The sequence below is a fragment of the Schistocerca americana genome, chromosome 2 (genome assembly GCF_021461395.2).
Source record: "Schistocerca americana isolate TAMUIC-IGC-003095 chromosome 2, iqSchAmer2.1, whole genome shotgun sequence".
NCBI classification, from domain to species: domain Eukaryota; kingdom Metazoa; phylum Arthropoda; class Insecta; order Orthoptera; family Acrididae; genus Schistocerca; species Schistocerca americana.
The window spans coordinates 245,286,153-245,305,684 of NC_060120.1; the positions used below are offsets into that span (position 1 = coordinate 245,286,153).

Genomic DNA, 19,532 nt, shown 5'->3' on the forward strand with positions numbered 1-19,532 from the left:
GTCAGCGACTCTTTCCAATGATATGCTTTCAGCCTGAGTTTTAATCCAGCTCTTATATAGCTTTTTTAAATTTCCATTATTGTTTCTTCGTTGTACAGGTTGAGGAGTAGGAGATGCAGATTACATCTTTGCATTAATCTCTTTTCAATGCGAAAACTTAGGTCTTACTATTTTATTCCTACTGTCCATCTTGGTTCTGGCACATTTGGTATATTACCTGTCTTTCCTTACACTGTATACCTATTTTAAAAACGATTTAAAACATCTAATTTTTCTAGGTTGAAGAATCATCTGTAGGTTTCTTGATCCATTGTTAAGATTTCAGTGAACATTAAAAACCATGGCGTCACTGGGGCTTTAAACTTGTAGCAAAATTAAAAGTTTATTAACATACACAACTTTCATTGTCTGTCCTTTATGCAACTGTCATGTGGGGGTAGCACAGATTCATGTCAACATCATTTCTGCTGACAGCATGTCCATTTGGCGTACAGAGGCATCAACAGAAACTTGAGCAGACGTGCGCTGGTAGACTTGTACGTCACGAAGTAATGTCTACATTGACAATATATAGCAGGTATTATAAGCAGATCGACAAATTAGTGTAGAAGCATGTGTTCAAGATGTACGCATACCAAAATGAAAACGTGGTCAGCGCAGAAATGTTGTTGTCACTCGTCTTTTTGCAAGTAAGACTTGATAATGGCTTAAAATCCAAAAAAACTCCTGCGTGGATATTAATAATGTTTAATGCTGCTATAGGTTTACGGCCGCGGTGGATCCATAGTTTTAACCTTAAACTGATTCATACAAGTACCTAACAGTAACAATGCGTGTAAGCTTGAAATGAAACGATCGAACATCAGGAAAGTTCTACAACTTCGCTCACCTACGGGATGGCTTGCAAAATGCTTACACTGTTTGTTCCAGGCAATTGATCCATGTGGAGGAAATATACCCAACTGCACGAATAAGGAGTTGCACCAAGCAAGTATATAGAACGGGAAAAAGGTTTAAGCTACATATTGAACAACCTGAAGTGGGAGATACTCGAAAAACAAAAACATATCGAAAAAACATTGTTTTAAATGATCTGAAGACAATCTGCAGCCTCTAGTGGGAGGGAAAAAGCATGTATGTATGAATATGTATGTGACTCCCACAAGCACTTGGATACTTTCTTCGCATGAGACCAAGGCGGAGGCATGTGCGGAGTTGATGGCCGAGGTATCGTCAGCACTGATGGTGACATTACGCTTCAGAAGCCATTGTGTCAGGCCTTATCGCTGCGTAACACCTCTAAACGACTTCACATGTGATCAGTGATAAGGTGTCGTCACCTGAATGAAAGCTCAATTCCTGACTTGAGAAATAGCTATAGCTGACACACACATGTGGCTTGTGGAAAGCCCATGTTCAGGGTCTTGTTCAGAAACTAAATTCTGCTTTATTTACCATTAGAACAGTATCTGAAATAAGTGACAGTTCAACACGAAAAGTAGTCTACTTCGTATATTTTCATACGTTTGTGTCGTATGGTATTATTTTTTGGCGTAATTCTTCTGATTCAAAAAGGGTGTTTTTGGCTCAAAAACGGGCTGTTCAGCTATATGTGGTGCAAGTTCGAGAACCTCTTGTCGACCCCTATACAATAGTCTGGGAATTCTGGCATTGTCCTCCAGTATATATTTTCTTTAATGTCGTTTGTTGTTAGCAATATTAGCTTATTCCCAAGAGTTAACAGCTTTCACTCAATTAATACTAGGCAGAAATCAAATATGCATGTGGAATGCACTTCCTTGACTCTTGTGCAGAAAGGAGTGCAGTATTCTGCTGCATCCATTTTCAATAAGCTACCACAAGAACTCAAAAATCTTAGCAGTAGCCCAAACACTTTTAAGTCTAAACTGAAGAGTTTCCTCATGGCTCACTCCTTCTAATCTGTCGCGGAACTCCTGGAAGAGCTGAAAAATTAAGCAAATTCCAGTGTTACATTGTTGATTTTCTTTATTTAAACTTACGACTTGTCGCCTGAATATGTTTCCTATATTTCATTTTATCTGTTTCTACTATCGTGTTACAATTTCATCTATTGACTCGTTCCATGACCATGGAGACTTCTCCTTAATTTGGTCCTACGGAACAATAAATAAATAAATACACACACACACACACACACACACAGAACCTAGTCTCACCACTGCAGACAGCAGAGTGCGATCTTGTTCCACTTCGTTCCGTATGCTGCAAACGTCACTTTTTTCGATTTCGTCATGTAAAATACTGGGATGGTTTCACACTTGAATTTGCTTTGTTTGTGATTACAAGTGGCTCAAAATTACTTAAACGTGGATCTCGGTTGAAGTACCTAAAGCGAAATGCGTCTCCTCACGGAACAGTTACAGTGAGTAAAGTTCAATCAAAGTATAAATCAGGCGTTTATGAAACCTTTCCCCCGTGAATAACACATCAGTGCACCGGCATTACGAATTTCACTGAAAATGATCTTTCGTAAAGTAAGTCAGGTGTTATTACTTACTGAGCTTCCTTTTCACGCTGTCGGAGGGTCGAGTCCTCCCTCGGGATGGGTGTGTGTGTGTGTGTGTGTGTTGTCCATAGTGTAAGTTAAAGTTAGATTACTTAATCGAACTTAAACTAACTTACACACACACACACACACACACACACACACACACACACACACACACACACACACACATCCCGAGGGAGGACTCGAACCTCCGACGGCGTGAAAAGGAAGCTTAGTGTATAGGCTTAGGGACCGATGACCTCTGCAGTTCACAAGACCTTACCACAAATTTCCAAATTTTCCTTTTCACGCTGTTTTCCAGTTTTCGCAGCTCTTATTCTCATCTCATCCCTTTCTCACGTGGAAATTGCTCTTCATAGTGGTCGAAAGTGCAGAGTCATGCAATCAACACCACACTGTGAGCAGTAAGATGAAAATAGTGGGAACAGCCCACAAAAGAGCGGGCTGATAATGCAGGCTGGGAAATATGACCATAAGCACGATACCTTTTGAAACGTCGGCTGTGATGTACACAGTACGATCTGACCCGATTCATGTTTTTCAGTACTAGATTACTGCAGAAAAGAATAACGAACTGACCCGATCTCACTCAAGTGTTAAAAAGCATACCAAAATCAGGGCGAAAACGCATTAAACTGTATTTTGGCCTTGGCTACATTTGATAAGTTTTCAAAGGATGCCCCCTCATCCGCATCAGCTGTCAAGAGTGTACAAAGGGAAAAACCGTCTCCCTTTCATCAAGTCAATTTGCGCATTACTGTGGATTTACCTTATACACACCATCATCTCTGCAATGAACACAAGTACTGTGCGGTGTAGAGAAACGATTGTGAAGATGGTGAGGAGACAAGTGGTGTGTTCTGTGCAGGTGGTGCGGGACCTACAGGTGGACGTGTACATACAGGAGAGCAGCAACGTGACGACGCTCAGAGTACCAGAACTGCGCTCCGGCAACGAAGTCGAACCCGACGAGGACTCTAAACGTGAGTACAGAAACATTTTTCTAGTCTTTGCTAAGCATCCATTAATATTCGTTGTGCTACAGTATCTCTTGAAAAATTTAGAGCCGGCCGCTGTGGCCGCGCGGTTCTAGGCGCTTCAGTCCGGAACCACGCGGCTGCTACAGTCGCAGGTTCGAATCCTGCCTGGGGCATGGATGTGTGTGATGTCCTTAGGTTACTTGGCTTTAAGTACACAACTGGCCATTAAAATTGCTACATCACGAAGATGACGTGCTGCAGACGCGAAATTTAACCGACAGGAAGAAGATGCTGTGATATGCGCCGGTGGCGACACCTACAACATGCTGACATGAGGAAAGTTTCCAACCGATTTCTCAAACACAAGCAGCAGTTGACCGGCGTTGCCTGATGAAATATTATTGTGATGCTGGTGTAAGGAGGAGAAATGCGTACCATCACGTTTCCGACTTTGATAAAGGTCGAATTGTAGCCTACCGCGATTGCGGTTTACCGTATCGCGACATTGCTGCTCGCGTTGGTCGAGATCCAATGACTGTTAGCAGAATATGGAATCGGTGGGTTCAGGAGGGTAATAGGGAACGCCGTGCTGGATCCCAACGATCTCTTATCACTAGCAGTCGAGATGAGAGGCATCTTATCCGCATGGCTGTAACGGATCGTGCAGCCACGTCTCGATCCTTGAGTCAACAGATGGGAACGTTTGCAAGACAACAACCATATGCACGAACAGCTCGATGACGTTTGCAGCAGCATGGACTATCAGCTCGGAGACCATGGCTGCGGTTACCCTTGACGCTGCATCACAGACAGGAGCTCGTGCGATGGTGTACTCAACGACGAACCTGGGTGCACGAATGGCGAAACGTCATTCATTCGGATGTATTCAGGTTCTGTTTACAGCATCATGATGGTCGCATCCATGTTTGGCGAAATTACGGTGAACGCACATTGGAAGCGTGTATTCGTCATCGCCATACTGACGTATCACCCGGCGCGATGGTATGAGGTGCCATCGGTTACACGTCTCGGTCACCTCTTGTTCGCATTGACGGCACTTTGAACAGTGGACGTGACATTTCAGATGTGTTACGACCCGTGGCTCTACCCTTCATTCGATCCCTGCGAAACCCTACATTTCAGCAGGATAAGGCACGACCGCATGTTGCAGGTCCTGTACGGGCCTTTCTGGGTGCAGAAAACGTTCGACTGCTGCCCTGGCCAGCACATTCTCCAGATTTCTCACCAACTGAAAACGTCTGGTTAGTGGTGGCCGAGCAACTTGCTCGTCACAATATGCCAGTCACTACTCTTGATGAACTGTGGTATCGTGTTGAAGCTGCATGGGCAGCTGTACCTGTACACGCCATCCAAGCTCTGTTTGACTCAATGCTGAGGCGCATCACGGCCGTTATTACGGCCAGAGGTGGTTGTTCTGGGTACTGATTTCTCAGGATCTATGCACCCAAATTGCGTGAAAATGTAATCACATGTCAGTTCTAATATAATATGAATAATGAATACCCGTTTATCATCTGCGTTTCTTCTTGGTGTAGCAATTTTAATGGCCAGTAGTGTAGTTCAAAGTGATGACCTCAGAAGTTAAGTCCCATAGTGCTCAGAGCCATTTTTGAAAAATTTAGAGTGTAAATATGTACGTACAGGTGCGTATCTCGTTAGCGAAAACGGATCCTCAGTTGTACTGTGAAATTAAAATGACATTTTTCTATCGTTCAGTTCAGTAGCTAACAGGGACAGCAGCTTTCAAGTGTAGAGTAATGTCGACACGTTTCTGTTTAGGTACCATTCCAAACAATGTTTCAACAATTGCTGTGTATGCATATCTGCAGGAGTTACGTTTTTGAACTTCTCAGCATCCACATCTAACGTTCTGCATGTATTCTAAGTCCTCTTACAAACTCAGTATTGTGGTAAGGGCAAGCAATAACTTCTTAGGATCATTAGCAGATACAGGATCTATTAGTTTCAGAAGTAGCCCTTGGCGATGCAAATGCTGAGACTACTGAGGTTCCCGAGCAGCTGTAGGACACCCTACTGCGATCACACGTTACGTATCAGAAAATAGGGGAGTCTTGTTTGAACTTAAGTTTCTCCAATAGTTTACTTTTCGAAAGAAAATAGCGATGTTAGCACTTGGATCGCATGAGTGTTCTCTGATCTGTTAGCATAGTTATTGTATTCCACCAAGTAATTAGCAACATACCTTTCCTCGATGTAAGGTGCATCATACGATTCCTTCTAAGCAACCACTGCGAAGTGTGGGGTATGACGTATTGATTTTTTACCGCTGATAAAAAAATTAAAAAAATACAGCAGATTTCACACTTCCATAAAGTACAGCGAGACAGTTTAATATTGGAGTAAACTGCCTTGCATTTGCAGGGGATTTTGCTATCCTTAATAAAAAGCGTCAGTTTTGTTATAATACAAATTAATCTTTTAGGAGAAATAGCCAATAGGACCGGCTTAACATTCACTGTAGAAAAAAAAAAAATTTTTAACAAGCATTAGAAATGTGTCGAAATTTCTGAAAGCACGCATTGGGAAGATAAAGGTTAAAAAATTTACACGTCTTGACGAGGTAGTCCAAGAAAACGGCTTCGAAAAAGGTAGTATCGCAGAAATGATATATAAAATGGGAATAGCTTAGGGTACAACTGAAAGACCTTCTAAACATCCAGAAATAAGCCATTACAGTGCACTAGTGAAGCCATAATGTCTACAAGAAAGCGAATGTCTACCACTAAACTACAATTTAGATGAATTAGAAGTTCGAGAAAGACGAATCATTTGGAAATTATTAGGCTCACGAAAAGCTATTGGAGGACGGAAATTACGACATAACAATTAATTTAACAAAATGTAGCTAAAAAAAGAATAACATATTGTAGACATTGATATCGAATGCAAGTCACTAGTTAACTGAAAATATCTTCAAATATTTGCTGGCTTAAAAGTGAACTGACAGAAGTGTTTAGGAGAAAATAATTGAATATGGAAGAATTGCAAGGTACGAAAGTGAGAATACGCGGCTGAAGTGAACAGAATACAGGAAGGAAAAACACACTGAACAGATGAATACTGAGATAAAAGGACGAGTAAGAAATTAAAAGTGGCACGTGGTCGTTTGTTGGCTCATGCCAGGGAAAAAGTCGCGAATTTTCGACGGTGGCTTAGTGTTCTGATTAGCCTAATTATAGCTAAGATCTCGACTTAATGTTTCTGCTACTTTACGTTAGTGTCTCAAATAGAATCATGTGTGTTCGTGTTTGTGTGCATATGCGGTGTACGTTTGCTTTTGTGTGCGTGTGTGTTTTTGTGTGTGTGTGTGTGTGTGTGTGTGTGTGTGTGTGTGTGTGTGTGTGTGCGAGAGAGAGAGAGAGAGAGAGAGAGAGAGAGAGAGAGAGAGAGAGATTTTCAGATGCGTACCACTTTATTCAAAGCTTCTAGCCGCCAGTTCAGAACTAGTGAAGCTCAAGGGCAGTGGAGAGTTCGTGGTTCATATAAAAGATGACGTAAGACCACGAGATAATCATGATCTCACTGCTGCTGCGAAGCATCTTAACTTGCAGCATGGTGATTCAGTTTGTTTCTCCCGTTCCAGCTAACGCGTTGGTGACGGTAGAGAGACCAACAGCAAAGTCCGCTCACATCCACTACGCACCGACACCGGAGCAGCAGCTGCAGTCGGGGAAAGACGGTCTCAGCGGGCAGCTGGTCGTGCAGTACGACGTAGACCGCGACCCGCAGGCCGGCGAGGTGCTGGTGAGTACCACACCACGATCTCGTACCTCAAAAGCTCAGATCTTCCTCAGTACATCCTCGCCAGGTGGTAGCTAATGCTGAACAGATGCTGAAGAGCACCACATCACTGCCTAATACCTGACATACCTGGCGCTGGAGGCACATCACCACTTCATACATAGTATCGCAATGTGCTGGAGAGTACCGCATCACCATCTGGTACCCGATACCAAAGGTGCTGGTTCATACCACCGGAGTACCACCAGGACTGTTGAAATGATGACTTGAGATAAGGAGATCGTTAGTAAGCTCCCCCTCACCTCTCAAATGAGGAACCTTCTTAAATGAGCGCACTGATCACTTTTTAGCCGTGTACGTGGTTTAGAACAGGGCCAGCGACGGGTGCCAAACCTAACGCAGGCCGAGTGTGCGGGCCACGGGCGGGCTGCGGGCGAGCCAAGGTTCCGCCTGTATCGGCAATGCTCGTTCCTTCCCGGAAGTATTCGGCACAAAGCTACATTTCATTTAGTATCGATGTAGCATTTTTCGGTCGGCACATCTTCAGGTCGTTAGAATCGTAGTGCCAGCGCTGTTTGCCCTTCGCTACTCGATCGTGGTATGAAGCACGTTCACACGTCCAATGAATGTTTGCACAAAAAGACGCAGTCTAGAGATCTATCGTCACAAGCCATTAAACATGAATGGAAAAGACAGAAGAGAGGGATGAGGTCTCTCAACACATATTACTCAGTCGCATAAGCGATGGGTACTACAAACTAGCAAACGATATTACAATACCATGCAGAAAGAATTTGAAGAGTTAGTTGACAATGATAGAGCAAAGAATTACAACGATCAACAGATGGAATTCATTGTTCAGAAAACTAAATTTGCAGGCAGGCTGTGAAATCCCTGGGCTAGCAGGACAGAGCGGATGAGGTTACATTTGTGGAAAGGGGCCAAAATAAGTTAATGTCAGTTGCACTCAACATATAAAGTTTATTTGTTAAAACACACTATCACACAAACAAGAATCAAAAACTCTCAAGGTTTTAACGAAAGACCTCCTTTGATTTAATTTAAATCGGCTGAAGGCCACATCGAAAATCCAAGGCACAAGGCCTAGGCAAGGAATTGAGGTACAGGAGTTCTTCTGGAGTAAAACAAAATTATGTTCAATATAAATAGTCTGAAAGCCTTAGTTTAAATTTTTCCCATAGAACTCGTCTGAAGGCCACATATTGATCAAGAACAGTGTTACTGCTTAAGGCCGAGACAAAGATTTTTCAATGTTTAATCAAAATAGGTTGAAAACTCGGCTAAAGGCCGCATACCAACTTGGTACAAATCTACGGCTTAAGGAATTTTCAGTTTTAATTTTGAAAGGCTGAAACTCGGTTGAAGGCCACATACCACACAAGAAACTTTTTTTTTCCCCGCACCTCATCGGCACTCCGTCCTCGACTGAATTGCTGGCCCGTCTCCAACTGACTGCCAGACACACGACGACCCGGAAATACTATCGGTCGCTCCAGAGATGGTACGACAGTGCACTTGTAGATAAACGCTGCTGCTGCTGCCACTCACGGAAAGATAAGGCAGGAAGTTAGTGACGCCAGTAAATAGAATAAGAAAACGAGGCGGCAGTACCGTAAGAGAAGATGACAAACAATAAACGGAATGAACACGAGCTGCGCACGACTCAGGCTGCACTTGAAGATATTGTTGGGACGAATAGTAAAATTTCTGAAGTCGCACATATTATGCTACTGTCAGTTGCAACTGTTTTTTATGGAATTGAACGAAGAGTATGGAGACTTCATACATTACTGCGAAGTATGTTGGATAAATCAAGGAGTAAGCCTGGAATGATTTTTAGCTTTAAAACTCGCTATTGTTGAATTTATGAAGGGAAAAAATGTTCAGGAACAAAAGTTGGATCCGGAATGAATTGCAGACCTCGCATTGTAAGTGGACTTGGCTGCACCCTGCCCACAGTAAGATACTGCAAGGCGAGGAACAACGTCTTTCTGGTTTGATGGGGGATGCATATAAAAATAAAATAGTTATAGAAGGAGCACATTTTCAAACACAGTTTGGTTCCCTAAGATCACCGTTGCTAAAGAAAAGAGAGGGTTGAAGAATTCACTGCAGCCTTGAAAGAATTACAAAGATAGTTTCCTAAACAATTCGAGAGCACTGTCCATCTTACATCTGTTTTAGAGACAGTTTGCCATTAAAATTGAAAGCGCCCCTGTGCATATGCCAATGTAACATTGATACATTGTTTTCCTCAGGTAGTTCCGTATCTACAAAATGAGGTGGCAAAAGTGCTACAGTATTTCCATCGAGATATTTGTCTGAAAGACTTTTTTTATCGATTATGAAACTAAATAAATCACGGTTACGTGGCAATTTGAGTGCGAAAATCTGTGAAATTCTCTGCATATGCCCATATGCCGACAATTTGTATCGGATAAATATTATGTCTTAAGCTCACCAAAAATAATTAAATAATACAGAAATTTTTGTTTGTTTGTGATCTGTTGATGAGGAATGTGAAATCCAAAAGCAAGTCGTATACAGTGTGACTGTACTGCCATTTAAATGCAGTACGTACGTAATTCCCCCCTATTTCCCACCCTCGTTCACAGAGAGTGTGGCGTGGCGGTCAAGGAAATGTGCAGCGAAGCACGTGAGCCGAATTCTTGGCCACCCCTGGGTTAGAAGTACCAGGCGCTCATGTGATCCTCCATCACTGACGTAAGCCGTGTTAGTGAAATGGTGCGTGTGAGGCAGTCGTTTGTACGGAACCAGTGCAGTAACATGAGTCGATGCGGAAATGTGACAGAATGGCATGATCCATCGTGTTTGGACACGCACATGCCCATATTGTGAACGAAGCTGCCTGATAATTGGTGTATTATAGTGGACTTCCAACATGTCTGTGAGGAAAAGATACCATTCGCTGCCATGTAAGAAAAGTAATCGTAAAAAAAGATCTATCTGACAGGGACAGTAGAAGAGCGTCATGTCTTGTCAGTAAGAACTGTTTTCACATAAGAGTGGTTTTGTTGCTTTCATTGAACCCTGAACCAGTTTCCAAATGAACATGGTCCAATGAATTACTCATACAGTGAATTACTCATCCAGTGAATTACTCGCATTTAATATGCAGTGCGTGTAATGTGTAGTTCAGGCAGGAAGTGGTTTTGTGGTGTTTTGGGGTTGTTTTTCGCACTATGACTTTGGGACCACTCGACTCAAATTGTCCTAAACATGAACCAGGACGTTTATTTCATAATTCGGAATGGTAAAGTGGTGTCCTTTCTTCTGTATCTTCATGATGAGAATGTTGTGGAGACTCCATCATCATCATCATCATAGATGATGATAACCATGTGTACAGGACTGTTCTCACACCTTCCTACTTTAACACTCTGGCACTCTGCAGTACCTCGACTGGCCTGCTAAATCATCAGATCTTAATCTCATGGAAAATGTTTGGGACTATTTTGAACTGTGGATGGAAGCAGCAATCAAAGTCCATGCAATCTGGTAGCTTTATGGGTTCTAATCATCAGTGAATGGTTTCATCTGCCACAGACATGACAATATGATACGTCGATAGGTATCTGCAATTTTCTAATCGTCATTAGGATGGCAGTGCGGCCTAGTGCGGTCACCAGCCACCAGACGGCACTGATCACTTGTAACAGGTTTCAGCACTTGTCACATCAATTCGCTTTTCGATCTTGTAAAATAAAAGTGACTGTACTACCATTTTTGCGCTAACGAAAACCCATACACTGTGTGTTAAGAGTTTTTTTTTATCTGAAGGTTTAGAAAGAGCTGAAATTTGTAATGGATGTTCTGCACAATTCGGGGATGATGTTTCAACATGGTGGAGTTTTTGGTAGTGGAGTGAAAAATTCAAAAGCGGCCGAATAAGTTTTAAGGACGAGGAAAGCTGGACGTCTAGTCACATCTTCTGCTGATACCAATATGGTGCAAGTATGTGGTCTGAATTTGAATAACTGACGAGTGATTGTTGATGAAGTGACACACCAAATGTACCTACATGTCATAATTCTTCATTTGGCATCATTCATAACAGGGTCAACTTTGTAAAGCCCGAGCAATACTGCAGTACCCTGCATGTGTGAACTTCGTGTCTGACTGTAGTAACAGTTTCTATCTAGACTCTGACACACTCCTTAAGACCCAATGTTGATACACTTAACACACTGGAAATACGCTATCTGAAATTTGGCCCTAACGCGAGACCTTAAGGAGGTTAATTGCCATGAAATCAATTAATAACTATATTTTAAAAACAATCGGTTATGAAAATGAGATGAAGGGAACACTACCTGCTTTAAGTGAAATTCTAATCAAAAGAAATTGGTGGTTTATTACAAAAGATTGACTTCGTACACAAGAAAACCAACAGGTCGAAAACACGAATCTGCTATGATAGGCTATTAATCGATTTTAAGTTGCACATTCCATCGATAACGTAAACAGACTCGACGAATCTGATTTTTACTATGCAGCGGTTGGTGTCCTAACTCAAAAGAGAAGAGCTGGGATCTAACGCCACTGTGGCTTCAGAGTACCCTAGTAAAATGATAACTCCCACCTAAAAAGCTGGTGGTGCACTATACGCTCACCAATCTCTTCTTGATGTGGGCCAGTATGGGTTATGCACCAACCAGGAATCTCCGGATCACGCTAGGTCGTCGAGCATGCGAAGTCGCCTCTGAGACTACCAATCCGAGTCTCTGTGGCCATGCGTCCCTGCACCCGACTCCCCATTTGCGCTAACACGCAGCAAACGCGTCAGCCAAATCTTATTTGTTTATATCCAATTGTGTGAAACTACAATGTTAAATAATTTACCATCACGGAATGTTTCAAGTAGAGGGTCAATCAGGGCACACTGTCCTATCACAGTTTGTTGTGGGAACTCCTGGCTGATGTCAAGAGGTGATAGGCGAATCAGAATGTTGAATGAATTTAACTTCCTGGCAGATTAAAACTGTGTGCCGGACCGAGACTCGAACTCGGGACCTTTGCCTTTCGCGGCCAAGTGCTCTACCATCTGAGCTACCCAAGCACGAATCACGTCCCCTCCTCACAGCTTTACTTCCGCCAGTGTTTTTTATAGAGCTCAGAATTTACAACACCCCAAACGCACGCGAGGTAACTCCACCAGGTCCCGTTCACACAGCAGCAGTTCTGGCCTCTACAAGAATGGTATTCTCTCCAGATGTTGTCAACCAGTCCTTAAGACGCAAACCCACTAGCCGGGCACTGGACAGTGTCGTACGCCAGAACACCGAAAATCCCGTCCGTCTTTGAATACAAGGCGAGTACGGCAAGCCTCATTGGAGTGTGTCTACCACTCGCGTAAGCTAGGGACTTCAGCCGCTGAGTGGCGAGCGGACTGCCCTGTTATGTTACTCTTAATGTTGTGCGCCTCGGCCGTTCCCCAACTCCTGGGTAAAGAAACTGCAACGTTCCCACGAATTCGCTTAGGCGAAGGGACGTAAGTTCAGACAGACAACCCCCTGCAATTTTTGTCAAACACAATACTGAGAATGAAGTTGGAGTCAGTGAAATAAGGTGGTGAGAAACATGTGCCCCAAAGAGCTCAAGCACAGTTGTATGAGAACCTGTCAGTAGTTACTGGTCTAACACAACAATGAAGAGTTAATATTTTTGAAACCAATTATTTCTGGAGTTGGCATAAGGGCGCATCACTTTGAACCAGAGAGCAAGCGACAGAGCTTAAAGCGTCAACCCTCTACAGGAAAATTGATGCTCATTAGTTTTTAGGAAGCACAATGGCGAATTCTGGAACGTGGGGTAGACGGCAACATAACAGTGATATGCTTTGCGACGAGTTGAAGCATGGAACTCGAAATAAACGCTGAGGTGTATTGTCAAATGGGGTTCTTTTTTGTATGAAAACTCTCGCCCACACAAACAATCAAAACGCTTCAGAACATTCATTTCGAGATATTGGAGCATCCTTCATACAGTTCTGATCTCGCCCTGTCGGCTTTCTCTTAGTTTGGTCCACTTAAAGTTGACGTAAGAGATCATTGACTCATTTTGATGTAGAGTTGGCTTGCTGCCTCTTTGTTTTTGCCTTTTTTTTATGAGGATATAGGGATGTTTACGCAGCGATGGACCAATTGCACTATGTTGAAAAGTGAAGTCATCATAGATTATGTGCTGTTGTCGTAATAGATGAGAAAAATTTTGTGTAGATATATTTCACTTAACCTGTAGTAAGCTTAAGAGTGGTTGCAGGTGTACGAGGGATACTTCGTGCACTTCTTCGCCCCAGAAGACCTGCCCCCACTGCGAAAGCATGCCATCTTCGTGCTGGACGTGTCCGGCTCCATGGAGGGCCGCAAGATCGAGCAGCTGAAGGAAGCCATGACCACCATCCTGGACGAGCTGCAGCCGGGAGACTACTTCAACATCATAGAGTTCTCCTACTCCGTCACGGTACGTCCGCCACTGGGCTTAGTCCTGTCACATCAATGCATCACATAATCAGTCTTTACTGCGTTCGATATTAAATAAAGTGCTCTTAATGTGACTATATCTCCAGTTGTTAGGCGATATCTTCGTCGAAGCATACTAGGAGTCGACATTTCCATAAGGCTCCTGCTAGAGGACTTGGGAGGAGATTCCTAGGGTGCATAGACACAGCCATCGCCTGCGAAATGTTTATGTGCTGTTGACAAAATCTTTCTAAAGCAAATTCGCATAAGTATTTCCTTATTTACAACAACTGGTTTCTACAGTCTTTGCTGTCATCTTCAGGTCTTCAAATATTTTTGTTATAAAACGTGTTCGTTTTGAGTTGGAACTTCATGCCAAGTTGTCATGTTGGTGGATAAAGTGTAGCACATTATACAAAGGTTTGTCATAAATAAAACATTTAAATTCAAAAAGCGTCTTATGCACTTGATGTGTAGTCCTCACGGCTGATCATTACATCATAAAAATCACAGTACAGAATAAAATGCACATTAGCTCATGTGTTCACGTTAACTGGCCATGTTCTAATCGTTGTAGATCCACCTTAGACAGCGTAGAACGTACGACTCAACATGATCTCTCAACATCAGAAAATTCATCCAAGTACTATCGATAATGACAAATCAGTCAAAACTGGTGAAGCCATTAAGCGATTTATTTGAAAAAAAAACTTTATATTAAAAAACTATGGAGTTCTTCCTCCTTGTTATGTGCATTGCCTAGTATCAGCCACAGTTCACTTCCATTTTTTAGGTCTGGAGGTCTAGGTTTCTCACCCCAGATTGTGCTACATCCAATGCTACCCTGCTTCCCTGCTGTAATTCATCAAGGATGAGCATGCTGGAACTCTTAGAACAGGTAAAGAGATGTTGCACATCATGAGATTCCTCGCAGTGATATTTCCCATCAGGACCCCAAATGGTCAGGTTTACCTTTAATGCTGTGTTAATTCCGATACAAAACTTCCTGGCAGATTAAAACTGTGTGCCGGACCGAGACTCGAACTCGGGACCTTTGCCTTTCGCGGGCAAGTGCTCTACCAACTGAGCTACCCAAGCACGACTCACGCCCCGTCCTCACAGCTTTATTCTGCCAGTACCTTGTCTCCTACCTTCCAAACTTTACAGAAGCTCTCCTCGCAGGAGAGCTTCTGTAAATTTTGGAGGGTAGGAGACAGGAGAGCTTCTGTAAAGTTTGGAAGGTAGGAGACGAGGTACTGGCAGAAGTAAAGCTGTGAGGACGGGGCGTGAGTCGTGCTTGGGTAGCTCAGTTGGTAGAGCACTTGCCCGCGAAAGGCAAAGGTCCCGAGTTCGAGTCTCGGTCCGGCACACAGTTTTAATCTGCCGGGATGTTTCATATCAGCACACTCTCCGCTGCAGAGTGAAAATCTCGTTCTAATTCCGATACAGTTCAGTTCAGGCTCCTCCCAATCTTCCATCTCAAGTTCTTGCCGCTTGGTATCTCCCGCTGCGAAGCATAATCGTTTGGAAGCTCAGTGAGTTATTTATTCAGGCTTCTCTCACCAGATTGAAGTCTTCAAAGTCCACAGGAATCTCCAAATAAGGTGCAGCATCCATTGAAGTTATCCTTAAACTTTCAGTGTTTTTGTGACAACCTCTTCAGGAACTGGGATCCGTAAGTCCGGCTGCTTTATATAGTTTATAGAGTGGCATTGGTTTCATGCAAGCAGTCAGTTATTAATTGGTAAGTCTCATTTAAGCTTACGTGGCCTTTTTGAAATACACAAATCTGGTCTACATTGGACAAACATATTCTACTACGGAGAAGTACAATGCCTGGTCTGTAGTTCCCTGTAGCTTTGTTGTAGCTCCTCATTTGCTGTTAGCCTGCATTCTCAGTAAGTTATTTCTAGCTGCGACTTTATGATGGGTCTTCTCACAGTGATGTTTGTACAGCCATTAGTAGTCCATTAGGACACCCACGTATGCCAAATCACGTGTGTGCTCGAGTGATGCCGTTCCACATTACATTCATCTTTTGATTCTTAAGCTTCATCTGGCATACTTCATACTGGCCCTCCATCAGTGACTTCATCAGTGCACTTGATGATGGCAACGTGGTCGCTTGCCGAAATATTATGCCCATTGTACACTGACTCCGGCAGTCCACCCATGAATTGTTTTGACATATTTTGATTTCGTTGTTTTGAGCTAAGGTGGAAGGCGCTGATTTGTGTCATTGAGAAAATTTGTTTGGGCATTTGTCGAAATTTAGAAACAGAGACTGCAGAGTGTTTCGGATTTTAATCAAGAATTTTCATGTACGGCCTGACAAACAGGAGCTATATGCCACCATTGCCCCATGCCCTGTTGCCTTTTACTGGCGATGAAAATATTTCCACCACCAGGGTTCGAGCCACCTGCCTCAGAACCAAGTGTCATCACACTAACATACACTAGCGACTTTAGATATGGAGGGGTGTAACCAACCAGTTGTACAGTTCTGCTCTCTGCAAGTATCTCTGAGACATTAATACCGTATGAAATACTCGTAGCTGCAGCGACTCACTGCAGTAACCAGGTACTGACGTGTTTCATTTCAGGTGTGGAACCTGGACTCGACCAATGACAGTGCAGTCTACTCGCCGTACATCATGTACGACGACAGCGGCAAGCAGCCCAACGCGGGACCTACGCCTGCTTTCCCAGCGACCAAAGAGTACATCGCCAAGGCCAAAGACATTGTCTCAAAGATGATCGCTGGAGGAGGTAAGCGCTTCTCTCGTCAAGATTTCTTCTTTGAAAGTACATTGGGTGCTTCACAAATACTATTAGATTTCTAGGGGTTTAGAGCGGACACAGCAAAGTTTTGATAAGGAACCTATGTCTGGAAATGTACCGTTTGGATGCTAATTAAGTTTGAATGTTAGATCTCGTAAAATACTCTCCCACTCTACAGTATACACACGGGGGAGACAAGGAGCTCTGTGTGCTTTACAGGAGCTGCTTCACGTAGCGACGCTATTGTTCGTTGCATGGAGTATACCTGTGGTATTTACTTTCTTACACAAGGCCCACAATCCCTGATGTGCGTCCATGGAGCACCATAGTCAACACTCCTATTTACGAATATACCAGTTTCTTGCAGCTGTTTATGTAGCGAGACATAAATGATATGTGATGGACTGATGCAGTCCAGAAAATGTTCGTGATACATGTGTTGCGCAGCTCAACCATTGCGTACTGTACTGTGAAGTGGGAGATTTGAAAAGTTCAGATATTCAAATCAATTTTATATCCAAACGGTATATTCTGAACATGGGTTGCTTATCAAAGCTTTATTTACTATATCCTCTTTACAATTCCAGTAGCCTGTAATAGGAATTATGAAAGCTCTATAGGTAGAGACATTCATTTTCGTTGATAAATATTGTTTGTCAAATCTAAAGTGGAAATTGTTTTCAAGAACACGGACTAGGAGGCCGAATCGCAAATTACAGTGGATTGGGACTTCTTATTTAAGTTTTAGTATCTAATTATAATGAAGTTATTAGAAATTAACGGTCATTGACGATGAAAGGAGTACAAAGAGCTAGAAGCCGAGATATTAATAATTATTTGAAATTGAACAATAATGGGCAAGCTCAATAAATGAAATTACAAGTCGGAAGTGAATGAAGAAAGGCGGAATTGGAATGAGTAACCACCCAAAAATGAAAGAAACACACCAAAAGTGATAGTAGCGTCAACGAGGAAAGAGTAACCACATGAAAAAGAACATTCCCAATCGAATGAGATCAAGGTGGGAACAAGACGACCTGAAGGGAATGGCGAACAATCATTCCTTAGAAGTCGTTTTTTCTTTGGACCCACTCCTTGAAGAGCGATTCACCTCTACTACAACAAGGGACTGTGATAGATCTGATGTTAAAGATCTTCTGAGGTGATTAGCCGAAAGTTGAGATCTTCTTGTTGCAACGTTTGCCTAAAGATGATGGGTACGAAACTCGTTGAAACACTGTGACAAGACGACTCCATTACTCGGCTGATCACCTGATAAGATTTTATCATTGGAATTCGCTGAGAAAGCCTGGAATCTCATGTTATAGGCCTGTTCCTGTTCCCTATACAGAGAGTGACAGATGTACGAGCAGATTTTGAGGGATTGTAGAGGACATCTTGAGAAACAAAGAGAAGCATGAGGAAGTTCGGGAGACGCTCAACAGAGTTCAGGGAACGGGTGAGGAGGCACAGTGGTGAGAGACTAGACACAAATTTGGGAAGATGGCGGTTCAGATTCCAGTCCCGCCATCTACATTGAAGTTTTCAGTCGTTTCTCTGTCTCACATAAGGTAAACACAGGGATGGTTCCTTTCAAAGGACACAGTTGACATCCTTACCTTTTTTTCCCAGAGTCCGACGCTGGTATCATCAGCTTCTCCTTTCTTCCTTCAAACACCAATGGTAAACGCAGCAAGAGAGGTGTTGTACGGCACGAAGAGGTTTACTATTGAAATTCTGAGAGTGTACTGTCCAAGAGGAGCCAAGCAATGTGTTACTTCTTCCCACATACCTCTACAGAAATGGTCATGACGGAAAAATCAAACAAATTCCCGTCTATATGAAAGTTCCACACACCATTCATAAATCAGAAAAGGTAGCGTCAGGTGCGCGCACCTTAAGGTACCTTCCAGAGTTTACAATAGATTCGTAACCTCTGCTGTGAAATTTTTTTTAACACCCGCAAGGGAAGTACCACAAACTGTATCGTTAGAACAGAGTTAAAAATTTTAAAATCAGACAGAGAAAAGTCACTGATTTCTGTGTCCAGAAAATATTGGGGAGAGGCAAAATTTTACAGCCCAAAGAAGCAGCCTATGTCCCCGTCAGAATGAGTTGGGGTATTACCATGGATCAAAACGTCCCCTTGTACAGCGACGCTTTGTCTTCACAGCCGACAGCCTCCGTAACATCGTTAGGTGATTTCAGCAGCATGCTGCTGTGATGAGTTGCTCCTTAAGAGATCTGTTAGCGCAACACAAACAACTTGGTATTATCTCACTGAATTATAGTCAGATCGTCACTTTTTTGTGGTGATGGCCGGCCGAAGTGGCCGTGCGGTTAAAGGCGCTACAGTCTGGAACCTCAAGACCGCTATGGTCGCAGGTTCGAATCCTGCCTCGGGCATGGATGTTTGTGATGTCCTTAGGTTAGTTAGGTTTAACTAGTTCTAAGTTCTAGGGGACTAATGACCTCAGCAGTTGAGTCCCATAGTGCTCAGAGCCATTTTGTGGTGATGACTCCACATGTTTCCGCGTTTGCTTCTTGCCTTTGTTTTTATCTCGGGCTCATAGTCTTGCAGCACTCATTTGTAGTGAAACAGCTGCAACATTTCCGTTGCTGGTTCAGTATCGTGGGCTTTTAAAAAGTACGCGAGTAATCGCGAAACCCGGCGGATGCCGACTTTCGTGAAAAGGGATACCATAGGTTAGGGGTAGGCTTTGGTTAACGATGGAACAGGTTGGCTTGGATACAGTGGTTCTTGAGCAGTAAGCCATTGGGCCTTTTATTAAGCATTTATTTTGGCAAATATGCATTGTAAAAACTTTTCTTTGCATACACTGGTGCCAGAACAATCGTCTCATTGGATGCTAATAAATTCAAACAAAATCTGCAACAGGGTAACGGGCTTGGGCCTTGAAGCAGTTAATAAGT

General features: G+C 43.0%; 1 protein-coding gene across 1 annotated transcript in view; it reads left to right on the forward strand.

Annotated features, from left to right (window-relative positions):
- LOC124593923 (inter-alpha-trypsin inhibitor heavy chain H4-like) overlaps nt 1–19,532 on the forward strand; it is a 209,945-nt gene that overhangs the window by 139,646 nt on the left and 50,767 nt on the right. Inside the window, exons 5-8 of the mRNA XM_047132272.1 lie at nt 3,420–3,534; nt 7,157–7,317; nt 13,618–13,818; nt 16,421–16,586. Of these exons, the coding sequence (XP_046988228.1) occupies nt 3,420–3,534; nt 7,157–7,317; nt 13,618–13,818; nt 16,421–16,586 (643 nt within the window). The remainder of the gene's footprint in view (nt 1–3,419; nt 3,535–7,156; nt 7,318–13,617; nt 13,819–16,420; nt 16,587–19,532) is intronic.